We start from the raw sequence: 24,019 nt of genomic DNA, 5'->3' as shown, positions 1-24,019 counted from the left end.
ATTAAAATACAGTAAAAATAGTATTTAAAAAATATAAAATATTACAATTTAAAAACTATTTTTTTCTGTTTTAATATGTTTTAAAATGTAATTGTTTCTGTAATGGCAGAGCTGAATTTTCAGCATCATTACTCCAGTCTTCAGTGTCACATGATCTTCCAGAAATCATTTTAAAGGGTTAGTTCACCCCAAAATGAAAATTCTCTCATTAATTACTCACCCTCATGTAGTTCCAAACCTGTAAGACTTTTGTTCATCTTCGAAAAGTGCATAAAGAGATGGGAAAACTAATCCATATGAATCGAGAGGTTTAATCCAAATTTTCTAAAGAGACTCGATCACTTTTTATGATGAACATATTTAATTTAACCTTTTACTCACATATAAACCTTGAGCAGTGAGCATAAACAGATGCTCAACCGAGATGCCCAACTGAATGACGCACAAGAACAAACCTCTTCCGGAAGCTTAAATGTGCTGCGTAACACACGAGAATGAACCTCATTGGTTACACGGCACGTTTGAGATTCCGAAAAACTTCCGAAAATTTGGACTAAATTTCTCGATTCATATGGATTAGTTTTCCTATCTCTTTATGAAGTATAACTTTTTGAAGCATCAAAGACCAAAATCGCAATAGCATTCTATGAAAGGACAGAATGCTGTCAGATTTCATCAAAAATATTTTCATTTGTGTTCCGAAGATGAATGAAAGTCTTATGGGTGTGGAATGACATGAGGGTGAATAATTAATGACAGAATTTTCATTTTGGGGTGAACTAACCCTTTAATATGCTGATTTGGTGCTTAAGAAACTTTTCTTATGAATGTTAAAACTGTTGCTGCTTATTTTTTTGTGGAAACCATGTTACTTTTTTCAGTTAATTTATTTGAAAAAAATATCAATGTTTCATTATAAATGTATTTACCATTATGTTTGATATATTTAAATATCCTTTCTGAATAAAAGTATTAATTTCTCCATTTTTTTTTTTTTTTTTTACTGAACCCAAAACATTTGAACAATGGTTTATTTTTGACACCTTAAAAGTTATGGTTCTATAAATGGCATGTGATGTCAAATCAGATGAAGGAGGGGAAGAAACAGAGCTTTGATTGGGGAATTTGGGTGGGGTTGCCCCCATCGGGCTGGAATTCTGTGAAGGGGCCTCGGAATGTGTGAATGACTGTCATGAGATAGTCCTGGGGGTCAGAGGCCAGGACGGGTTTAAAGGACACCTGCTGGACCACTGTCAAAGCTGGATAAGGCTTGAGTCTTCTCGCTTATGTTTATTTTTGCCCCTAAACAGAAATTAACTTTCGTAACGTAATTGCATTGCTCACATATTTTCCTACATCCCCACAAGAGGGCCTTTTGTGATTCCTATTACTGTTCTATTATTAAACTAGTCTGAAGCCTAATTGACCTTTTAACTTAATAGAACTGTGCTTCTCAGAGTGGAATCTCGTTTTGTTTTGTCCAGCCTTAATGGACTTTAAAAGCCAAGCAGACAGTAAAGGAAGGTAAAGGTGATATATACCATATCTTTATCATATCCGTAAACCGCAAATTTATCTCAGTTAACATTTCAGAAGCTTATTTGAATCGGTAGAGTTACTAGATTATAAAAGGGCTATTTAGATTACAGTCCTGTCCAGCAATGCTGACTGAATACAAAATTTGATCAACAGGCTACATTTTAGAATTGGGACATTCTGTCCTAATTGATATATTTACTGTATCCAAAGGAAATGTGAATGCTTGGTTATGTGGATACGCCATCTAAATTCCTGATTTATCATTTAGCATCGATGATATTTTGAATTTGAATGTAGTCAACATGTCAAATCCCCTTTCAAATCTTGGTCTTCAACTGAGTTCTTCTCTGGAGGCAGTTGTGGCCTAATGGATAGAGAGTCGGACTTATAACCCAAAGGTCATGGGTTCGAGTCTCAGGTCTGGCAGGGATTGTCGTGAGGGGAGTGAATATCCAGCGCTCTCCCCACCTTCAATACCACGACTGAGGTGAGACCCTTGAGCAAGGCACCATACCCCCAACTGCTCCCCGGGCGCTGCAGCAATGGCTGTCCACTGCTCCGGGTGTGTGTTCACGGTGTGTGTGTGCACTTGGATGGGTTAAATGTAGAGCACAAATTCTGAGTATGGGTCACCATACTTGGCCACAAGTCACTTCACTTCACTCAATTCACTCACCTGTTTTAACACTTCACTTTTGTACACAAGAGAATGCCAAACCTTTAGGATGGTGCACAGCTCTTTTACTGGATGTGGTGCCTCCCTTTTGGAAGGTTTTTATTATAAAAATAGTCCTGACAAAAACATGTTGTATCACAGTTTACACAAACATATTAAGCAGCACAACTGTTTTCAACATTGATAAATAATGATAAATGTTTCTTGAGTACCAAATCAGCACATTAGAATGATTTCTGAAGGATCGTGTGACACTGAAAACTGAGTAATGGCTAATGAAAATTCAGCTTTGCCAACACATGATTAAATTACATTTTAAAATATTAGAAAAAATTAAAATAAAATAAATCTGTTATTTTAAATTGTAATAATATTTCACAATATTACTGTTTTTAACTGTGTATTTGATCAAATAAATTCAGCCTTGGTGAGCATAAGAGACTTCTTTCAAAAGCATTTTAAAAAATCTTACATACCCCAAATATTTTAACTTTAGTGTATATTGTATGTATATGAATAAATAAAAAAAAACATCAGAAAGCTAAGACTACGACTAGTAAAGTCTGGTGCAAAGAGAGAGCAAAAAACGTGAGAAATGTTTGCAGTATCACCATTTTGAATAGCTACACTAAATTGTATCACCAGTGTCCTGTTGAAAAGATATTATATGTTTATGACACAATTATGACCCTTCATCTCTCTCTCTCTCTCTCTCTCTCTCTCTCTCTCTCTCTCTCTTTCTTTCTTTTTAGCCTCTTCAGAAGAATGGACAAATCTCTATTTCCAGTCTTAATGGGAAGACAGATGATCAGACAGAATATAACGGTCACACAGAGGAGAACCCACCGGCTGAGGGTATATGCTCTTACCATGTGTTTGTACACTGTGTGTATATATCACTCTCATATCTTTATTACCGTGTGTGTGTGGAATGGCAATGACTGACACTAATAGTGGGCTGCCTCCCAGCGTCAGAGGTCTGTGTGTGTGTGAGGCTTAAGATGTGATCTTTATCTTTTTATCTGTGTGCCCTCGTACCCCAACTGATCCTTCCCATAATCCCCAGCTATCCTAGGGATGAGAACACCTACATAGAGGCTACAGTGAGTGGACACCAACATAGATAGACCTCTTTACTACCCTGACTAATGGTCTGTGAGAAAACCCTACAGCAATAATGCACATTTATTTATATTTGTTTTTTGCATTTTTTTCTTCCTTTTCAACTCCGAGAGACCACCGAGATGCTTCCCCCCAATAATATTTAGTAAGCCATGACCTAGCTGACTCCTTCAAGAGAACGGTGCATGTTTTTAATTAGCTAGCCTCAATGCATGTGTCGAAATCTTAGGTGTTTTTTATTTTTGAGGTCAAATGACAAATGACTGAAAAAAGGGAAATATTGTAGAATAACAAACTGATTGTATATATTGAACCATGAATTTGTTGAGGTGAGGAATTTGCATTTTGATGTGTATAAACAAAGTATTGTAAATATAAAATGAGTCATGGTAGTGGACCATATTTCTGTAGCTCAAACAGTAGAGCATGGCAATTGCAACACAAAGGTCATGGGTTTAATTCCCAGGAAATGCATGAACTGCTAAATTGTATACCTTAAATCAATGTAAGCTGCTTTGGATAAATGCATCTGTAAAATGCAAAAATGTAGTCATATAGATTTCAAAAGATTAATATGTCAAATAGCGATTCAAGCAGTAAATTCATAGGCTTAGATTGTAAGAAGTACCTTTGGTTGAGAAAGAGACCAAAAATTAAGTCATTACTCAAAATTTGGACATCTGCCATAGGTCTCGTTGACATGTTGCCTGATTCGTGAATGAATCATTCAGCGAATTTCAAACCTAAAATTTGGTTTGTTACCAAATTAGACATTGCCATTTCTTTTGAGGGCGAAAGAAAAATCAACTGGGAAAAATATCTTACCACAAAGAAAACAGGAAGCAAGAATACAAAAAAAGACCAAATAAACTTTCTTCTGTGCCACATCTAGACTTGCTGTTATTCGGTAATTCGGTATATCGCGATAATGAATATGCACGGTATTGTTATTGTGGGCATTTCAAAATACTGTAAATGATAATTTATTACCAATTATTTCAATTTTTATAATGCATAAAAGAATACTTTCCCCATCAACCGTATAAAAGGCACAACACCGCTGTATTCTGCGTCAAAAGAACACACGCTCAGATGTAAACAATCCCAACGTGCACGAGAAGCACATGGCGGAACGAGTGAAGGAGACGCGCTGAATGAAAGTGCGCATTCACTCTCTGACAGCAGAGGGCGCTGATGGAACAGCAGAGTGCAACGGTTACCCCGGAAACCCCATAAACAAAGCAACTTCACTGGGGAAGTTTTTAAAATGCCTCAAACATATATTTTAATCTGGACTACAACATGCCCTAATGATTAGAAATGTTCTGATTATTTGTTATTGTTCAGTAAAGCTTAAAGGTACAATATGTACAATTTTTGCAGTAAAATATCCAAAAACCACTAGTCTAGTGTTATATATTTTGTCCAGCTGATTACAAACAATATCTCTAATGTTTTCAACTACTTGTTCTAAACAGTGACACGGGGCAGTGCAGTCACCTGTCAATAATGTCAATTACCTTTGTTACTGCCTTTACTGACGTAGAAACCACATTTGCCGTGGACAAATCCGGAAGTAGTGTCTAGCGTCCAGCAAACCACTAGCTTGCTTCAAACAGTTCCTTATTTACTTCTTGCACGTTTTATGGTGGATTGTGTTACTTTTTTATGGAACATAATTACTGTTTACCATCTGCCGCTTGTTCTGTCGACAAGGACAGCTCCCGTAAACTCATGACCGGAAAAGCGGAAGCGGCGCCGGCGACTGTGTCATAATAAAAGTCCCGCTGCTCGTGAGGCGTGTGTTGATCAATCGCTCCAGCTCCTCGTTCAGCTTCCGCAACACTCGGTCCTGCTCTGCTTCATACTACAGTAACGTTAATAATCGCATCCACGAACATGAGTTCTTCCAGACACCAATCCCTATTCTTTTGCACCGTCCATTGAGGTGAAGACCACATGTCCCAAGTTTCCGCTCTAAAACTTGCCGTCATCAAACTACGCCTTTGTTTTGAATAGGCTTCTAGCGACCTCTAGCGGAAAAAAAATACCACAAATTGTACCTTTAAAGACATACGGCTTCATTAGTTAACATGTTAATTGATTATTACCAAACTGACAATGAAAAATACTTATAAAGCATTAATTGTTCTTAGTTAATGTTAATTTCTTAGTTACTGTTTAATAACATTACTAAAATAAAAGGAGAGAAAACTAACAATGATCAGTTGTGTTTCTTAACTCACATTAACAACTGCTCAATCTTAATGCATTAAAAAATGAGACATTATTGTAAAGTGTTACCTGTTGTTCTTTATGGCCTAATTCTTTTGCACTTCAATCTGTTTGAAAATTTGACTTATATTTTTTTTGTGTATTGTATTATTGTATTTAAACATTCAGAGTTATTTTTGTTATTACAAAAAGAGTTCTTAAACCTGTTAACCTGTTATACTATGACAACACTTTTTTTGCAACTTATTCCAATATCGTGATAATACCGTATACCGTGATAAAAGCTTCAGCAATTAATCGCAACATGAAAATTTGATACCGTCACAAGCCTAGCCACATCTAAAAGAATAGACACATTTACACACAAATAAAATGTGTTCCTTATTGTTGTGGCTGATTCTGATTGTGATAAAAGTCTCAACCATGACAATAACAGGACAAACCCTTAAAACACTCCCAAAATTTCTGATCTCAATACTGGCTTTATTTCTTCTGCATGATGAATGCTATAATGCCAGCCAAGAATATTTAGCCATAATTTTCTTGCATGCTCAGTGCAGCCATTCATTTTCTCCAACATCCCCAGAGTACCAGAAAAAAACCTGGAATGTGTGTACTGTGTGTAAAATGATTGTGTTGATATATCTGCTTGTTCTCCATTGTTAAGAAACCTCCCAAAATATCATGCTGTCAGTTTTTAGTGTAACTTAACAATCGAAACCATGTACATGGAGTCACAAAGTCAAACGAGAGAGAAGTATGATTATTTCGTCCACTCTGCCAGAACTATCTTGTGCAATGTCTCCTCTGCCAAAATCAACAAAGAAGAAAGTAATGCTCTCTATATTAAAAACACATACATTTTTACCATTTCCTTTAATCTGCATCTTTTCGAATTGACTACGCCTAGCTTTTCAAATGGTCAGGGATACACATACCCATACATGCACGCTCACTCACAGTCACCTGATTGAACTGATGCACTTATATCAGCAGAAAATTACAAACACAGATATACTTGTATGACCTGCATGTACAGACATGCATCACATACATGTATACAAAAGTTTGGAAAAGAATTAAGTTTTCCCACCCACCCACCCACTTACACACACACACTCACAAGCTGCCAGGCATTTAGGAGGCGGAGGCGTGAGTGAGTCCAGAGAGTGAGCTCAACGATTATCTCATACACAGTCCTCCCCCACCGAGCCGTGTGTGTGTGTGTGTGTGTGTGTGTGTGTGCTTTTACTCTGATAGGATACGAGTCTGTGCTTCATATCAAACATGTTTTAACAGGCTGTATGTGATTATCTGTTTATCTCAGGAATTCATTTGCTGACATAAGTGTGTCGCTTTACAGTATATTTTCTTTTTGCTATCAGTTTAGTATGTGTGTTTTTGTATGTTTGACCTATTTCTGTGAAATTGTGTCCACAGAGAGCTCCACCTCTGAGATGGTTGATAACTGCTTCAGCTTTTTTTATTGATGTGTGGAATCTAAATCCAAATCTGAGTGATTTGATGTTGACAAAGTGTGTTTGTGTATGTGTGTGTGTGTGTGTGTGCGTGTGTGGTCAATACTTCACTTCTCAGAATCATTTTACCAGAGCTGCAGTATGATTACAGGTCACATTCCTGGAAAATTGAGAACATATTTTTATTTTGATTGAGTACTTGTTTTCTAGTTTTAAATGACAAAAGAAAATATTCAGGTCAGGGTCTTTTGAAACTACATACAAACTGCACTGATTTGTTGTGTTGAGGTCTATTAGTAACTTGAGGGATTTTCTTGACTGAGTAAACATTTGATACTATGAGTATATTTCAGTAATACTCACTCAGACACACAGATGAGGAAAGTTGAGATGACATGAGAATGGAATGTGAGAAGTGTGGAGCGATGAAGGACTTGGCAGAAAGAGAAAACCACAGGGAGAGTGTGAATATGTGTTTGATTAACTGTAATTTAATTCATTTCATTTGTGCCAATAAAATTGTATAAATGTATAGAGATGTAAATAGTCAATTAATCAAAAGAAATAAGAGTTTTCTCTGTAAAAGCAGAAAAAGAGTGTAGTTTAAGTGCTGTTAAACATTTGTTCTGACTATTGAGTAAGGATATTGAAAGTGTGATTTGATCTGGATAGGCAGGGAATACACAATCTAGACAATTATATGTTGGCTTGATATTTTACATTACTACATGTTGACATACAATCTCCCTAACTTATTACCTTTAGGTCATTAATGAGAAATTTGATTGTCTCATATTGTGTCATTGAGCTAGTACTTTGCCAACTAGTACTCGAACTTGTAGTTTGCCAACCATACCTTTTTTTTTTTTTTAAAGAAATAAGATATTAATCCTTTTATTCAGCAAGGGCACATAAAATTGATCAAAAGCTTCTTTCAAACTTTCTATTCTATATATATATATATATGTGTATGTATATTTGGGTCAATGATGTGATGGATAATTTTTTGTCCAAAGGCCATAATGAAAATAAATAACAAAGATATGACATCCAAAGTATGTAAGGTAGTACAACTAGATCACTTCATTGAATCCAAAAGGTTTTAATTATATTTTGCTACATATAAAGGTATGTTAAAGATTTTGAAGTGTCAAAAGGTCATTTGGTTTAACCGTCCAAATGCCAATACAGCCATTTCATTAGTGATTAAAATATCTTAAAATTTAATAAATGTATATATTTTTTATTCTAGCTTGATTTTATAACATTATATATCAACATAGTGCAAAATAGTATTAAATGTATGTGTAAAAGTCATTGCTTTGTTATGAGAAAGAATGTCCAGAAAAAAAAAAAAAGAATTTCATTGATGTCATTTGGAGTAACCAATATAAAGGGTCCATTTTGGATCAAGTCATGCGATCAATATCATGTGACAGGATGTGACATCATTCAGATACCTGCAATGAACCACATGGTCATGAAGCAACTAACTAACTATGTGTATCCCTGACTAAAAGTAACTAACTCTCTCTTAACTATTTGAAAATTCATGTTTTCACTTGTTCATACACATCCCGAAACATCAGGTCATTCAATACAACCGCTAAGTAATATGTTTGATTGTCCTTTTGCTAGCTAGATAACAATCTAACTATCTAGCTAGCTAGATATCAGCCTGTTAACATTGTTTGAAAATATTGTCATTTGGTATAACCAAAAGTGTAATTTGGTAAAACCGAAATTTTGGTTAAACTGAATGACTTTTTGGTGACAAATTTTGTCCATCTTGTAAAAAATGACAAAAGCAGTGTTGATTGATTATAAAAACCACATAATCTCATTATTAACACTTAATAAAACTTCTAAATTAATTATATCTTTTTTACACTTTTAAAAACCTGATTTGTCAATGACCCATATATATCAGGAAAGGTACTTGAGCAAATCATCATATTAAAATGATTTCTGAAGGATCATGTGGCACTGAAGACTGGAGTAATGGCTGCTGAAAATTCAGCTTTACTATCACAGGAATAAATTACATTTTAAAATATATTAATAGAAAATAGAAAACTTTTTATTTTAAATGGTAATAATATTTCACAATATTACTGTATTTTACTATATTTTTCATAACAAATGCAGCCTATCTGCCTATCACTTCATACATGTACGTTGACTTTAAGTATGTTTGGATTGGGTGACAGTGTCATTGACATAGGTACATAGAGTACAAGTAAACCAACTGGACCGTAGCCGTGTGATGAATTATGATGTCACTGTTACAAATTGTACCTAGCACTGTGACAGCTCATTGGAGTAGTAACGTTGCCTGTAAGTAATCTGAGTCATTGTCAAAGTGTCCTTTCTGAAAAATGACAAATTAGCCAAAAGGAAAGAAAATTACCTAATAGTCAAGGAAACTGGTGAGGGAAGAGGAAGCAGTGACGCAAAAGAATGAGCGTTCTTCCTGTGCAGCATTCCTCAGCTTCCTCTATCCATAGAAAGCAAAGGAAATGGCAAGAATAACAGGGAAAGCTTGATGTAGAGATGTAGAGAGGTACAAAATGAAGAGATTGTGTTATGAAGAGAATGTATTGAGCAAAATCAATTGATAATGCTGGAAAGTTAGAGACAGTCTTCTGATGCTGGCCAGATCTTCACACAGCTCTCATTTCCATTTCCTCCCATTATTTCGCCATAATCTTCCTGGCTCGTGGAATGCGTGCATAGTTGAGGGCGTGTGTATCTGGAAGTATGTGTGTACGTGTGTGAGTTGGGGTCTACAATGACGTCGTAGCATCCCCTGCAAGACCCCAGGCCAGTGGGAAGCCTACCTCCCCATGTTCCCAGCCAAAACAGACCGCCGAATGCTCACGTTTCTGTGTTTGATCTCATTTCCCTGGAGGAAAAGATAACATGGATGTCATTCTAGATATCGGATCCACTGTGGCAGACCATGACGGCGATTGGCTGTTATGTCATATTCTGCTACATCAGGCAAGAGTAGTTCATACATGTTAATAGTGTCTTAATGGTCAAGTCCTCAAATATGACTCAGCTTATGAGTGATACATACGGGCAGAAGTAGAGGACAAGCTTCCTCTTTTGAGGAATGTCCATTACAGTAGATGGGAGTGATTCACACTGTCTTTAGTGTGAGAGAGAGTCTGTTCTTATTGAATTCCTTTCCTATGGAGTCACTGGGGACAAAAAGTCTTTCCCATATGTCAAATCCCTCTGATCTGAGCCCCATGGCTCTGTCTGCTGCTACAGATCACAATAAAGTCTGAAGATGGCTATTCATCAGCTATTCAAGAAGAATTTGCCCTACTTGTTCCCTCTAGCTTTGCACCCAAACACTTGTGTTAATGTCAAGTGCTATATTCCAGTTCAGTTTAGAAACTTAAACATCACAATAAAATTTCAGTCAAATTATTGCAATACAATTTGCGTCTGGTCAAGTGAACGAGACAGAAGGAGCTTTTGGTTTAGTTGGCAGAAACAAAATACCAGTCTTAACCAGATGAGTTTCTGTATCTGTAGGTTCCAGACCAAACTGGATTAGAGTTGTTATCACCCCCTTAGAAGAAGATTTCAGCTGGAATTCACACATTCCATGGGAACAATGGCAAGGTGTGAGATGTCTGATTAGACCCTTGTATGCCAAGGAATCTCACTGACATTCTTCAGCCATCCTCCTTCAACAAAAGTTGAATGAAATAAGCTGCCTCAGTTTACGCTTTAAATGGACCATTAGCACTGGAGAGTCTCATTACATTAGCACTCCACTAGCTAGTCTGGGAAGCCAATTTAAAATAGAAAGTAACTTTATTTGCTAACCTTTCGCTTATAAACCATTCAGATTGTTAATCTTATTAAGGGAGATTTTTGTTAAACACAGCATTTTTCCTAAAATATTTTAAAGTTACTGATATCTTTCAAAGAAGGTTACCATGTTCTAACTTATGTTTAGGGAACTTTTTTTTCTAGAACTCTATGTGGCAACTTGTATATGGAATATTGATCACATTTAGTCACTAAAACATAAATAACAATCCAGTCCAGAACAAAACAAAACATAAAATGTTACATTTGAAAATGTTAATGTAAATTAATATAATTAAATAAATCAATATAAAATAACATTATAAAAAATGTAATGCAAAATACAGCTTTGGTTAGAAATATGTACTGTATTATGGCTGGTACACTGAAAAATGGTGTAGAATTAATCATTTTCGTCCAGAAATTGCTAGCATATTTCACAAATTATTACAAAGAATTAAACAAACTAGACAGACTGAAACAGTATTTTCTTGTAAAACTCATTCCAGTAATCTTGAAAATAATTTTTACATTGTAGTTTTTTTCACTTGCAATTGGCAGGTAAAGCAAAAAGTTGTGTGCATTAATATAACAGCCCATGGAGTGAGAGTATTGTGGAGAAGATGTAAAGAATGAGCTTGGTAGAGTGAAGGGAGAAGAAGCAGAAAGATAAAGAAAAAGGGGAGAACATATTGTGGAGGTGTTTCACCCTTGTCGATTTTATATGGGGCCTGCTGTTTAGGAGATGGGAAGGGGAGATGGAGCTATGTAAAACATCATGTACAGAATTGCCTTTGAAAACATGAATAATCCTCCCTTCCTTCACACATACACACATTTTAACTATGGCTTGACAATTTTTGTCATTTTGAACAGGGAAAGAAAAAGTTGGGAAAAGGAATGTTGAAGTTTGCGTGAGTGGGTGGAGGGAGTGTGTGAAGAGGCATGGAGGGGGAAGGAAGAGGGAAACTCATTCAGTAGAGAGTGGCTTAGAACAGCTGAAAAGCTGAGGAGTGGGGGTGATGGGGGGGCGGTCATGGGTGGGGTGGTCCCACATAGGACATGTGTCAGTGTCTGTTGAAATGTGTTTTACCCTCCCGCTCTCCTCATTCTCACCCAGAAACTCAGAAGAGGAGACGCCTGGCCTCAACACAAGCTCACAGGACAGAGAAAGAGAGGGAAACAAGAGTGTAGCTTTAAAGCCAATCAGCTGATCATAGTCTGAGAGGAAGCAGGACATTTACAAGAGGGGAGTTCAAAAACGCATCACTGTCATCAAGTTAAACAGCAGTTCTTTTTCTTTTTCTTTTTTCCTGAAAAGTAATTGCAAAAGTTTTTGAAATGCTTGGGACAATAACTCTAACAGGTAAGATGCATCTAAAATCTATGACTTGTTATAGTTGGGGCGTATAGTGGTTAATATTTGGCGACAGGAGTGATAATAACTGAGATTGGGACTGTAGGAATTTCTTGATATTTTGTTTTCAGGATTATTGTTATTATTCTAATGGGTCATCTTATGAAGATATTCAGTAATCAGTTAATTCGGTGAAATCTGTAGCCTATGGCATTATTGTGTAGAGTTATTCATTGTGTATTTAATTTTATTAAATGCTTGAATATTTGTTTCATCAGAAAATATAGATTGTTTTCATTTATTGTTTTCACTGAAATATCTCAAGGTTTTTTTTGGGCGTATGTTTAATGATTTTAATGATTTTTTGCGTTTCATTGATTCTTGGTCTTTGATAGAGTCTAGAACTTATCAGGTTTCAGTGTATATTGACAGTGATGCTTAAAGTTGTAAAGTCACATCTCCTGTCTATTAATGTGAAGCATTAACCATTAAGTGTGGGGGACCATCCTAAACCTTAGAATGTTGTTTTAATTTTAGAGTTCATATTGTACATATAGTATGAGAAAGAAAGTACAGCTAGGTGGGTGTATGCTTGTAATGTATAGAATTCTTGGAAGTGTTCAGAGCTGATGGGCTTCAGTGGTCTCAGATGTCCTTCTTTTTAAGGAATTTTAATGAGTTTTTAAGTCCGTCAGATCTTAGTCAGGGTTCTCTAGAGGTGGTGTGGGTGTATGGAATTGATTACCTGCTGCACATGACTTCAGAGAGTGTTTTGATTAGCTGGGGATGTTTATTAGGAACTTTTTTGTGGATGTTCTTATCTTTACGTTTATGTCAGTTTAATCTTTTTTGTCCTAAATTAATAATTTAATTCAATTTCCTATATGCTCTAAACACATCTATTTCAAAGGGATTCACAGAGTTACTAAAGTAGTTATTTAGTGCAGGAGGTGGGGTAGTTGGCATGGTGGGGGTCCGACAGTCAGTCTACTGCTGAGTCTTTCTGCAACTTCCCTAAACTTACAGGCTCCACTAATGAACAGCCTATATTTGCATGTAACAGCAAGGGGTAGTGGGTTGTTGACCATTACCTCAGGCCCATCTCAACAAACATCCACCCCTCCCCCATATTTCTAGAAAGCCCAACTATCACACCACTGTGATTTTAGATGGCATCTGCCCCCACCCATTCCAAAATGCTTACCCACAGTTTTACACTTTAGCAGCCACAACAGACACGCTATTGAATTCCTTGGCTCGAGTTTCCCCAGTATGATCCACCATTGAGACAAAGGCAAATGTAGGGCAACTGGTTGCTTCACCAAGTCTTTGACCCATTTTGTCTTTAATGTACTCATGTTAAAATACACACACTCTTATACAATGCCTCCCTGTCTCCAGCTGTGTGAGGCAACAGCAACGTCTCTTTTTGCATGAGAATGTGCGTCCTTCATATTCTTGAACTTAACTGCATAGTTAAAACTGTAAAAAGAAACATCTGGGAATACACCCAGAAGTTGATGTTTGTAAAATAACGTGGTAAAGATGATTTAAGAGCATATAATCTGTAGTTGCAGATTCATCAAGTCTTGTATAATGTAAACAACCACAAAAAACAGGACTGTATGTTTATGGTGGGTTTCTAATTGAATGATATTTCCTCTTTCCAAATGTTTGTCTAATTATGGTACTACTCTGACATTTAGATCCCACCCAACTTTAACACTTTTACAAACACTTAAGAACTAGAAATGTTTAAACTATAAACCTTACTGCTTGTTTTAATAATCAGTCTTCCATATCACCTAGGCTGAGAAATTTCTGTCTGTCATTCTATATGGCTTCCCATAATGCCCTTTCCCCATTTTACAATAAGGATTTTAATCATGGTAGTTTAAGTTCCAGGATGGACAATAGTGTGGGCCCCCCACCCCTTTTAGCCAAAGCAGGAAAAAACCAGGGGCCCATTGTGAGACAAAGAGGACAACACAATACAGTCTTCCTAAGCTGAAGTTTAGATTTTGGTTTGGTCTGTGGGGGGGATGGTTTGTTGTATTGTAGGGGGATGGGGTGCCATTGCATCCAAGTACCACATTGAATTGTGGGATTAGGTTGGTGCTTCACTAAATTTGAAACATACATTGAAAACATGGAGCTCCTTTTTGATTGGATGGATTAATTTAGGAGTGATTTTTCACTAAGAAAACAACACAAGTTTCAAGGTTATGGTAATCAATCCGAGCCTTTTCCAGTCACATAAAAATGAAATTGTTCTAAACGATGTATAAATCATTTTGATCTCTGGCTTAAATTGATTTGGCAGATTAATGGGTTTGCTGCCCCTTTATCTTGGCCTGTGTCATACAAGTGTGTAGGAAGGCAAGTAACATGATATCCATGCATTAAAAATGCTTGGAATTTGTTTTTAAAGTCACTGGGTGGGTTTCAGACCCCAGAGCAAGAGCAAGCAGAGCCAGATGTGAATGGTCCCTTGCTAGGTTGGATGTCAAAGGGAAACTGGGCCTCCAGGAGGCCCACACTACATGCAAACTTGACTCCCTCTCCCTAGCCCCACACCCTCAAAACCAACCCACTCCTGTCAAAACACAGATAGACAAGGAAGGAATTTAAGGCATTATATGTGTTCTCTAGTTTATCCCACCTGTTGCAATTTTAGTTAGGTTTAGTCTTGGATGCTTAAGAACTGGGCACATATACAGGCTTAAAGTAGATTAATAAAGTGATATTACAAACCACCCCCTTCATTACATGTTGCTGTTATATTAAATAAGGTCAATTTCATAGTCTAAATGTTTGACAACATAGCTTCCATAACAGAGGTTAAAACATGGAAATTTCCCCTGGTCGCCTTGATGTTAAATCTTGTCATCATTCCCCAGCTTTTATTAGGAAAGAGACCAGAAAATGTAAACTTAATATCAAATTGCCATCATATGCCTGATTAAATGTGTTCAGGGGGTGAAATGTTTTTGCAGGTTTTCTAGCAATGTGGCTCTGATTTCCTTCAAACGCCATAACCCTCCATCTTGAATTAATTATATCACTAGATCATGTATTTTGCTTTTATTACTCTAACTTGTTTTTCTACACTCGTTTTGAGAATTGGCTATCCATATGAGACAAAGGAGTTCTAATAAGACTTTATGAGTGTTATGATATTCGATAATCTGTTAACTCATTCCTTGATGATCCCACTGATGATTGGTTTGATTTATGTAATTTGTGAACTCAAGTAACTTGAACAACTGTAACTGAAAAAAAAATATACTAGAAACTTTACTAAAACTGTGCATGTTTTTCATTACAGTTGGCCAAACAGACACCATCTCCCAAAAAGAAGACAGCCCTGAAACAATTGAGGTGCATCAGGAAGAGGTTGCCCCTCAAGTTAATGGAGAGAAAGGAGACGATTCTGCAAATGCAGATGAAATTACAACTGCAGAAGAGAAGGTAGTAGAGGAAAAACAAGAGGAGACAAATGAGGTGGGCTTCAAGAAGATCTTCCGTTTTGTTGGATTCAAGTTCACTCTGAAGAAAGACAAGAATGAGAAGACTGAGCCTGTGCAACTGCTGACAGTGAAGGAAACAGAGAGTGGTGCAGATGCAGCTACTGAGGAAAAGAAAGAGGAACCTGCAACAGAGGAAAACAAATCTGTGGAAGATAAATCACCAGAAACCACAGAACAAGAGCAGGAGACCATGGCTGAAGAAGTGACTGAAAAGGCAGAAGAACTAACAGACCAAACTGTAGTTGATGCCCCATCAGAGACTGAAAAGACAAGTGATGAGGCAACCGATAAATCTGCTGAAGAAATGGGGACAATATCAGAGAAAGAACCAGAGCCAGAAGTGCCAACTGAATTGCCCACAAGTCCACCCTCTCAAGAGACACAGAGTCCCTTTAAGAAATTTTTTACTCAGGGAATCTTTTCTAACCTGCGGAAGAAGACAAGCTTCAAAAAGCCCAAAGATGAGGAACAAGTCAAAGAAAAGTCTGCAGAGGAGGACATTAAAGAAACTGAGGAGACAGCAGAGGGTGTTATTGAGGGTACAGAGGAAGCTAAAGTGGATGCAGAGAAAGAACCAGCTGAGAGTGAGCAAGTAAAGAAACTCCCTGAAACAGTTGAAACTAAAGCAGAAACAGCAGCTGAAACAACTTCCACTGAGACAGAAAAGCCACAAGATCTTAAAGTAGAGGCTGAGGCTTCAAGTGAAGCTGAAACGTTGACTCAGACTGAAAATGCTGAAGCTCCAGCTGCTGAAACTGCTGATGAATCCCAAGGCATTGATGATGCAAAATCAACAAGTGACAAGCCAGATGTTTCAGATGAGGTGACCACTGAAGCGGAAACCCTGTCATCTCAGGAGAAAGCCAAGGCTCAGGGAAGCCCACTTAAGAAGCTGTTTACAGGAGCAGGTCTAAAAAAGCTGTCATCCAAAAAGCAGAAGAGTAAGAAAGAAGCTGAATCAAAGCAAACAGAATCAAGTGAACAAGCTGCTGAAAACATCCAGTCTTCCACTGAGTCTGCTGAGCCCCAGAAACCTGACAGCGGAGCATCTTCTCCAGAAGAATCTGGTGAGCATCTTGTAGGGGAGGTAACTCAAGCTGAGGTGGCTCAAGCTGTAGAGCCTGATGGTGAACCAGTCACTTCTGACAGTGAGAAAAAGAAAGATGGAATTTTACCTTGGTCCTCTTTCAAAAAACTAGTCACTCCAAAAAAACGAGTCAAAAGACCATCTGAGAGCGAAGACGAAGCCCCTGGAGACAAACCCAAATCTTCTACCCTATCTTCAACTGAAAGTGCCGTCTTCGATGAGAAAACTGATGAGCCTAAACCTTCTGAAGAGGTACCATCTGAGTCTAAAGAAGAGTCACAGGCAGAATCTAAGGCTGAGCCACAAGTTGAGAAGCCTGAACCAGTTGCAGAGGAGCCAAAAAGAAAAATGGATACATCTGTGTCCTGGGAAGCTCTTATTTGTGTGGGGTCAGCTAAAAAAAGGGCCAGAAAAACATCTGATTCTGATGATGAAGAACCTAAAATTGAGGAAGAAGTGCAGCAGTCTGGAGAAGAGCAGACAAAGCCTGCCGAGTCCCCTCTTGTAAGCTCCGGTGAAGCTGACCATGAGAATTTGGCTTCTTCCCCTGAACCAGAAGAAGAACTTGTGTCTACCTGGGAGTCCTTCAAGAGGCTGGTCCAGAGGAAGAAACCTAAAGCAGAAGACAAGTCTGATGAAGCCTCAGGCCCAGAGCAGACAACCTCTGACAGTGAAATTCCCAAAGAAGAATCCTCTTTCTCTTTGAGGAAATTGATTCCACGCAGAAAGAAGAAGACTAATGGTAAACAAGAGCAGGTTTCTTCTGATGTTGGCTCTGCAGAGGATGACTCAGACACTCCAGCTGTGGTGCCTCTTTCAGAATATGACAATGATACATCTACAGAAGTTGTGGTTAAGGCAGAGGAGGTGAAGCAGGAATCTGCACAAGGAACTCAGACAAAGGCCTCAGCTGAGGATAGATCACCATCTTGGATCTCAACCACTGTGGAAAATGTTGAGGATGAGACAGAGGGAAAGCAATTGAGTGACATACCCGAAGAAGGAGACACAGCTGCCACACCCAAGTCAACCGATAACACCATTGCAGAGGACATCGTCGAGCTAACATCAGAAGCAGTTACTGCCCTTGAACAAGTAGAGGAGACTGAAATGGTTTCTGCTGTTTCACGTGTCACAGCATCACCAGTTACATCAGGTGAGACAACTCCTGTCCCAGGTGATGGTGTAGAGAAGGAGACTGATGTAGTACTTCAAGAAGCTGTGGAAACTGTCAGTGTTACCACAAGTGCCATAGCTGTCACCATGACTGAGGAACAGGAAAACGTAGTTGCCGTCATCACTGATGCTCTTCTGGTTGAGTCAGCCATTAAGGAAGAGAAAACAGTCTTGGTTGCACATGAGAAAACAGAGGCAATCGCTGTTTGCACCGGCCTTGACACTAGTGAAATAAAGGCAGTAGATGAAGAAAGCCTCAATCAGAAGCCTTCAGTAGAGTCAGTCACAGTTGTTACTCAGGCACTAGTTACAGAGTTAGCTGTTGGAGACAAAACACAGGAGCCTGAAAAGGCCAGTGTGACTGAGGATAAGGTTCATGAGGCTCAGATAAGTGGAAGTCAAACTGAGCTCAAAGATGAGCCCTTAGAAAATGCAGTTGAGGCAAAAGCACAGTTTGAAGAGATGGAGATATCTGAAGCAGAGACTGTGACTGAAATCCAAGAAGTAACAGCAGTCAAAGTAGCGCTTATCAATGTACAGCAGGAACCAGAATTTCTTGAAGAGCCAGTGGTGACAGAAAAAGCCTCTCAGGTTGAGGCTGCTGGTCCTGTTGTAGCAACTGTTGAAGAGTCAATCTCTACCCAAACTGTAGAAGTGACAGAAGTTGCTGTTGCTGAGGGTGAGAAAGTGCAAGAACTGGAGGGTGTTAAAGAGGCAGTTGCAACTGTTGAGGTAGCATCTATAGAGGGAGTTGCCATGGCTGTAATAGAGGAGGCCATGGAAACCCTTCCAGAGGTGCCTGCTTCTCAAACTGCTGGGTCTGCGGAAGATCGCATTCCTGTTGTGGCCACCACTGAAGAATTTGCAGTCATCAAAGAGGCTGTCTGTGTTATAAGCTCAACATCTGAGACAACAGAATCCCATTCAGCAGATCTAGCTCATGAAACTCTTATGGAAAAGGTTCCTCTTGTTGTTCCAACTGGTGACCACAGTATCCAGGTTATAGTGAATGATGTTGAGGTTGTATCTGCTCAAGGTGTCATTGAGGGAAACTTTGAAGTAGCCTCAACAAAAGTTAGTGTTGTGGTTGAGGAAGTTATTGAGAATGCAAAAGAGGAAACTGAAGTGATCCAGGCAACCCAAGTGACAGAGGCAGAAATCATTGAGAAACAGAGCAGTGTTATTGTGCAAGAGGTCATTCAAAATGTTGTAGTGAACCTTGCTGAGGCACAAGCAGAACAAAAAGTGTCTGAGAAGGCTACTGAGGAGGTAGAGAGCTCTACCACATCAGTGGAAGTCAAACTTGAAGAGTTCCCAGTGGTTTCTGAAATTGTTGAGGAAAAACCTTCAACAGAAGTCATTTCAGAGGAAAAGGATCCACTAGAAACAAGCCCAGAGAAACCAAAGGCATCTGACGATATATGTAAAGACGACAATGAACAAACTTGCATTGCCTCTGAGAAACCAACAAAAACAGTCAATGAAGCCATACTGATTGCTGAAACAGTCCCAGTCACTATCACAGATGAAATCCATGCTCAAAATGAGGAGGTTGCCACTGTCTCAGTGGCAGATGTGCATCAAGAAACAGAGGTAACAAAAAGTGAAGTCGAACTAAAGCAAGCAGAAGAGACCAAAGAAAGTGAAGAAGGAACAAGTCAAGTTGAATCAGATTCCACAGAAGTGCCAACAGAAATCCAGCAAGAGACACAAGATTCAGAAGTTTCAGAAGCCATACCAGAAGAAAAGATGACAGAAACATCTGCAGGTCAAGACCAGGTTATGGTTGAGCAGTGTCAAATGGCACAGGAGGAACAGATTGAGACTGCAAAGGAATTTAACGTGGGTGTCATAAACGTCATAAATGCAGATGATGTACCTGTTCAAGACACTGAGACAAACATGAAAGAAGATGGTTCAGAGGGTCAGGAATCGGTAGTAGACAGGCCTCAGAAAGACTTGGAAGAGCCTCAAACAAAAGTTTCAACACAGGACACAACAAACCAGGGAGAGTCCAGAGATCCAGATTGTCAAAAGATGGATTCTAAAAATGTATCTGCCAAACTGGAGACTCCTACTGAGAAGACAGCAAATGCCATTGCAGTAGAGGAGGTAGTGGAGGAGGTCGGGAATGAGAATGAGCCTGTCTCCACAGAGGTTGTCACAGTGTCATGAGCAGGTTAGTCTTTATTAATTTATTGAAATTGATCATTTGTTATTTTATTTTGTAAATTTAAAACAAAACAACAATTATAACAAAATATTAGTGTTTTCAAAAGTAGTTTTGTCCATCTCACACACAAAAGAAATAAGTTCCACATTCCTTTGTAAACTTGTCACAGTTTTTGCATGGTGCCTTTTTAAAAGCATCAATGGATCTTAGTTTTATTAGAGGTGGATTTCCATTCGGTGAGATGAAAAAGCTTTTGTTCCATGTACCAGTAACCAAGGGACCTTCGATATCAAAGCAGGAATGCCGCTGCCTGACCCTTCACTTTGTATGCTGGGTCTTAAAGGGAAGCCGTGTGAAGAGAGATGAACTTGTGGTGAAAGACCGAGTATAATTCCCCATCCCCTCCCTAATGCACTCTCTTATTCTCTTCCACTCATCAAAGCTTTCAATATGTAGTAAGAGAACCAATTAATTTAAAAATATACACTGTATGATCAAATACAATCCTCGGGAGTGAGCAGATAGAATAAAACTTTTATGTTTTTATAATTTATGATATTGATAGTTTATTATTTATTAAATTCAGTAAGTCTTAAAAGTACCCAATGAAGTACAATGCTACCTGATTCTCCATGTCAGTTTTCACAAGAAATTATTAAGGAATGCTAGGTAATAATTTAGGAGGGGCACTTGAAGGGTAATGCTACTTTACAGTAAGTCCGTTGACATTCACAGTTTTTGTGTAGTCAAGCTGCAGTCTTCATCAGATACATGTCACATATCTTTTGAAACATGCTCACAAGGCCAATTGTAGTACGATTCATGTGTTTACATCTTTAATGAAGCCAAGCTACAACTGAATTACCTATATTAATTAAAAAAGATTAATTATTGTTTTAGTCTGACTCAGACTTTTAATGTGCACATAAACATACTTGATATCAGTATTACTCATTTTACATTTTAAAACTATTACTTACATGCGCAGCAAAAAAGAGCATAATCGGAGGCAACTCCATAAAATAAACACGTGTATTAATTGATACCTATTAAAATAATTACACTGTTCAATGAGCCCTAATGTAAAGTAAGTGACCAAAAAAGGAAGGGGATGAGAGAAGAGAGCTGGGTGTGTCTGCTAAATGTTTGATGAGTGCTAATGCAGCACTGCAGTAGAGCAGAGGCTGTGATATATAGCATCGCAGCTTGAGCTTTGGTGCAGGGCTCACTTTCCTCTCTCTCACTACCCCCTTTGCCTTGGTGACTTGTGCTGAGTCATACAACAGAGCGAGACAGTGGTTGGAGGCACAGAAGATGCAGTGCAGATGTGTGTGCATTTATGTGAAATGATGGGTGACAACGTAGGATAGTAGCTTGCAAAATGGATTGCAGCTTTGAAATAGCATTTGAATTAGCATTAGCAGACGTAGCAGTGCACATGATAAATAAGCTTAAAATGTATTACAAACAAAATGCCAATGTATTAGCATCTGGTTGTCTGTTTTCTCACCACTTTCCTTTTTGTCTTGCAGTCTGCATGTAAAAAGCGATCACATGACTGGGACACCGAGCTTTCCGGAAAGCAGGAAGTGAGTGGCAGCCATGGAGGACACTAAGAGACAGTGCTCTGTCCCAACTCCCAGAGCAGGAGACTCAAGTTCAATCTCTCTTCTCTCTTTCATTTAATCCATCCATTCATCCCTCTATTCCTCTTTCCTTATTTCCCTTCACTCAGCTGCCATATCACTGAGGTATTGTGCCTCACTGGACTTATCAAGGGATGTCCCCTATTCCCACTTTACTGTTTTTTGCCAAATTGCTTCAGATGCCATGTTTCTCACATGTAACTTGCGATGGACATTTTCATTTTTTTTTTATTAGTTGTTGAGCAGTCTGTCGAATGGAGAGAATATGTATGTGTGGATCTTGTATGAGCTAATGTGTGTTTGTGATGTTGCAGCAGGAGGGTTGTTATTTTGTATATTCTATTTATATCTAAAATATTCTCTCAACCCTCTCAAAAACATTCTAACCTTCTAAAACCCCATTGAAATCATGATGTCATGCTGGTGTAAAATTACAAAATATTATTTAGACAAGCAAGTTTAACAAATATGGTACAGATACACCTTCTACAGCTATAGTAAATGAAAAAGTGCGTAATATGCTGTGGCTGTAATGTGAAAATGAGGTAAAATTCAGTGAACACTGAAACACAATATCCAGCCATTATCATCTCCATTCTTACTGTAGATATACCACTTCTCTCTCCCTTACTGTGAAATGTTGTCTTTTTATTATGTATATTTATCATGCACAATCACAATGAGCGATTTTACCATTGATGCGTGACATTTGAGATTTTAAGAGTCTGTTCAATTCTGCTTTTAGTGGTACCCTGTGAAAATAGATGATCACGTTGATGATAAACACCTGCATGAGTAGGGAGCGTTTAAAAAAAGGACGCTTTATTGTCCTCAACATACATGTGCACTTCACTGTTTGACGGCCTTAGCGAAACGCATGTTTTAACACCTAAAATGCACCTGAGGAAAGGAACATTGTGAGGTAATTGTGCGAGGAGAACTGTATTCACACCATCGGTTGGTAAACTCTCCAACACAGGTTGTCCAGTTACACATGGTTTTAATTCACAGATAAGTGGGTATTCAGTAATATAGAGTAGAATATTTTTCGCATTTCTAATCTCTGTACCAAGGACTGTTGTTTCTTTGAAAGACATGTAGATGCCTTATTGTCAGTCTCTTTGAAATGAGTAAAATTATAGCCATACATGCAGACAGGATGACAAAGAAAAGCATTTCAAAATATGCAACGAGTGACAGTTGTTGCATATTTGGTTGATGATGGTGGCAAAATGTAAAAGAAAACATTTAGACTGTCGTTCAACATTCAGAAAGCAAATGACAGACTGGACAGCATTATCTTTAATAGAAAAACAGCTCTGCTACTACTGTCACGCTTTGAATGAACAACCCACTCACATTCTTTTTTCTTAGCTTTTTATAATACAGTCTACTGTGAAGCTCTTTAACATTTGTACAAATTGTATACCTATGTACCTTAAGTCATGTTGTAATATTAACAAATAACCAATGAAAGCATTATGGAATGTTATATACCAGTAGCATGAGCCTCACTTCTTTTTGTATTCTTCAAGCTGTTAATAGTATGGATACAGAATCATGTCTATATTTCATTCAAATAAAGCTAGTGTAAATCAAGCTGACTTTTTCTTTCTCTGTTCTGTTTGTCAGTGTGCATCGGCCAGATGGTGGGAGAATACAGAAAATGCAAACTATGGAGTAAATATAACTGTAATGGTATAAGTAAAATACTGGGAATAGTTGAGCAGGGTAAACATTAAGTAAGTGTAGTGGCACCGCAATGGTGCCATCTAGTGGCTCACATATGATCCCATGCTGTTTTTCTTTTAAAAAATCAGCAGCGCAATCTCATAATGTTATGTATATTATAATAATTTATACTATTATGTGTGTCCCTCTGACTGTTAATTTTACATGGTTGGAGAGTACAAAGGCAAATTATTTGCCCTGTACAAATTTGCCTCTAACAGAGAATTGCTTAATTGGCTTGAAGTTTGGCATCTGTATTATATATTATATTCTCTAACGCTCACTCAGGCTGTTTATTTGTTAAAAAAAATAAATAAATAAATAGAAATACAGTAAAAATATATACAGTGAAATATTACAATTTATAAAACGGTTAGTTCCTGTCCTTGATTCTGATTGGTTAATAGCTGTTTTATTTACGATAAAACACGGCTATGA

General features: G+C 37.9%; 1 protein-coding gene across 2 annotated transcripts in view; it reads left to right on the top strand.

Moving 5' to 3' along the window:
- Positions 1-23,449, top strand: part of akap12b (A kinase (PRKA) anchor protein 12b) — a 45,467-nt gene extending 22,018 nt beyond the window's left edge. The window contains exons 2-4 of one of the 2 annotated variants that reach the window (XM_067383842.1): positions 2,968-3,070; positions 15,567-20,210; positions 21,737-23,449. In XM_067383842.1, coding sequence (XP_067239943.1) covers positions 2,968-3,070; positions 15,567-20,206 — 4,743 coding nt within the window. In that variant the 3' untranslated portion in view covers positions 20,207-20,210; positions 21,737-23,449. Of the gene's footprint in view, positions 1-2,967; positions 3,071-11,957; positions 12,248-15,566; positions 20,211-21,736 lie in introns of those variants that run through there. The other variant, XM_067383843.1, reaches the window with a different exon arrangement.
- The last annotated feature ends 570 nt before the right edge of the window (positions 23,450-24,019 follow it).

Source organism: Chanodichthys erythropterus, chromosome 4 (genome assembly GCF_024489055.1).
Source record: "Chanodichthys erythropterus isolate Z2021 chromosome 4, ASM2448905v1, whole genome shotgun sequence".
Classification (NCBI taxonomy): Eukaryota; Metazoa; Chordata; class Actinopteri; order Cypriniformes; family Xenocyprididae; genus Chanodichthys; species Chanodichthys erythropterus.
The sequence above is the reverse complement of the archived record's forward strand: the minus strand, read 5'-3'. Positions and strand labels throughout refer to the sequence as shown.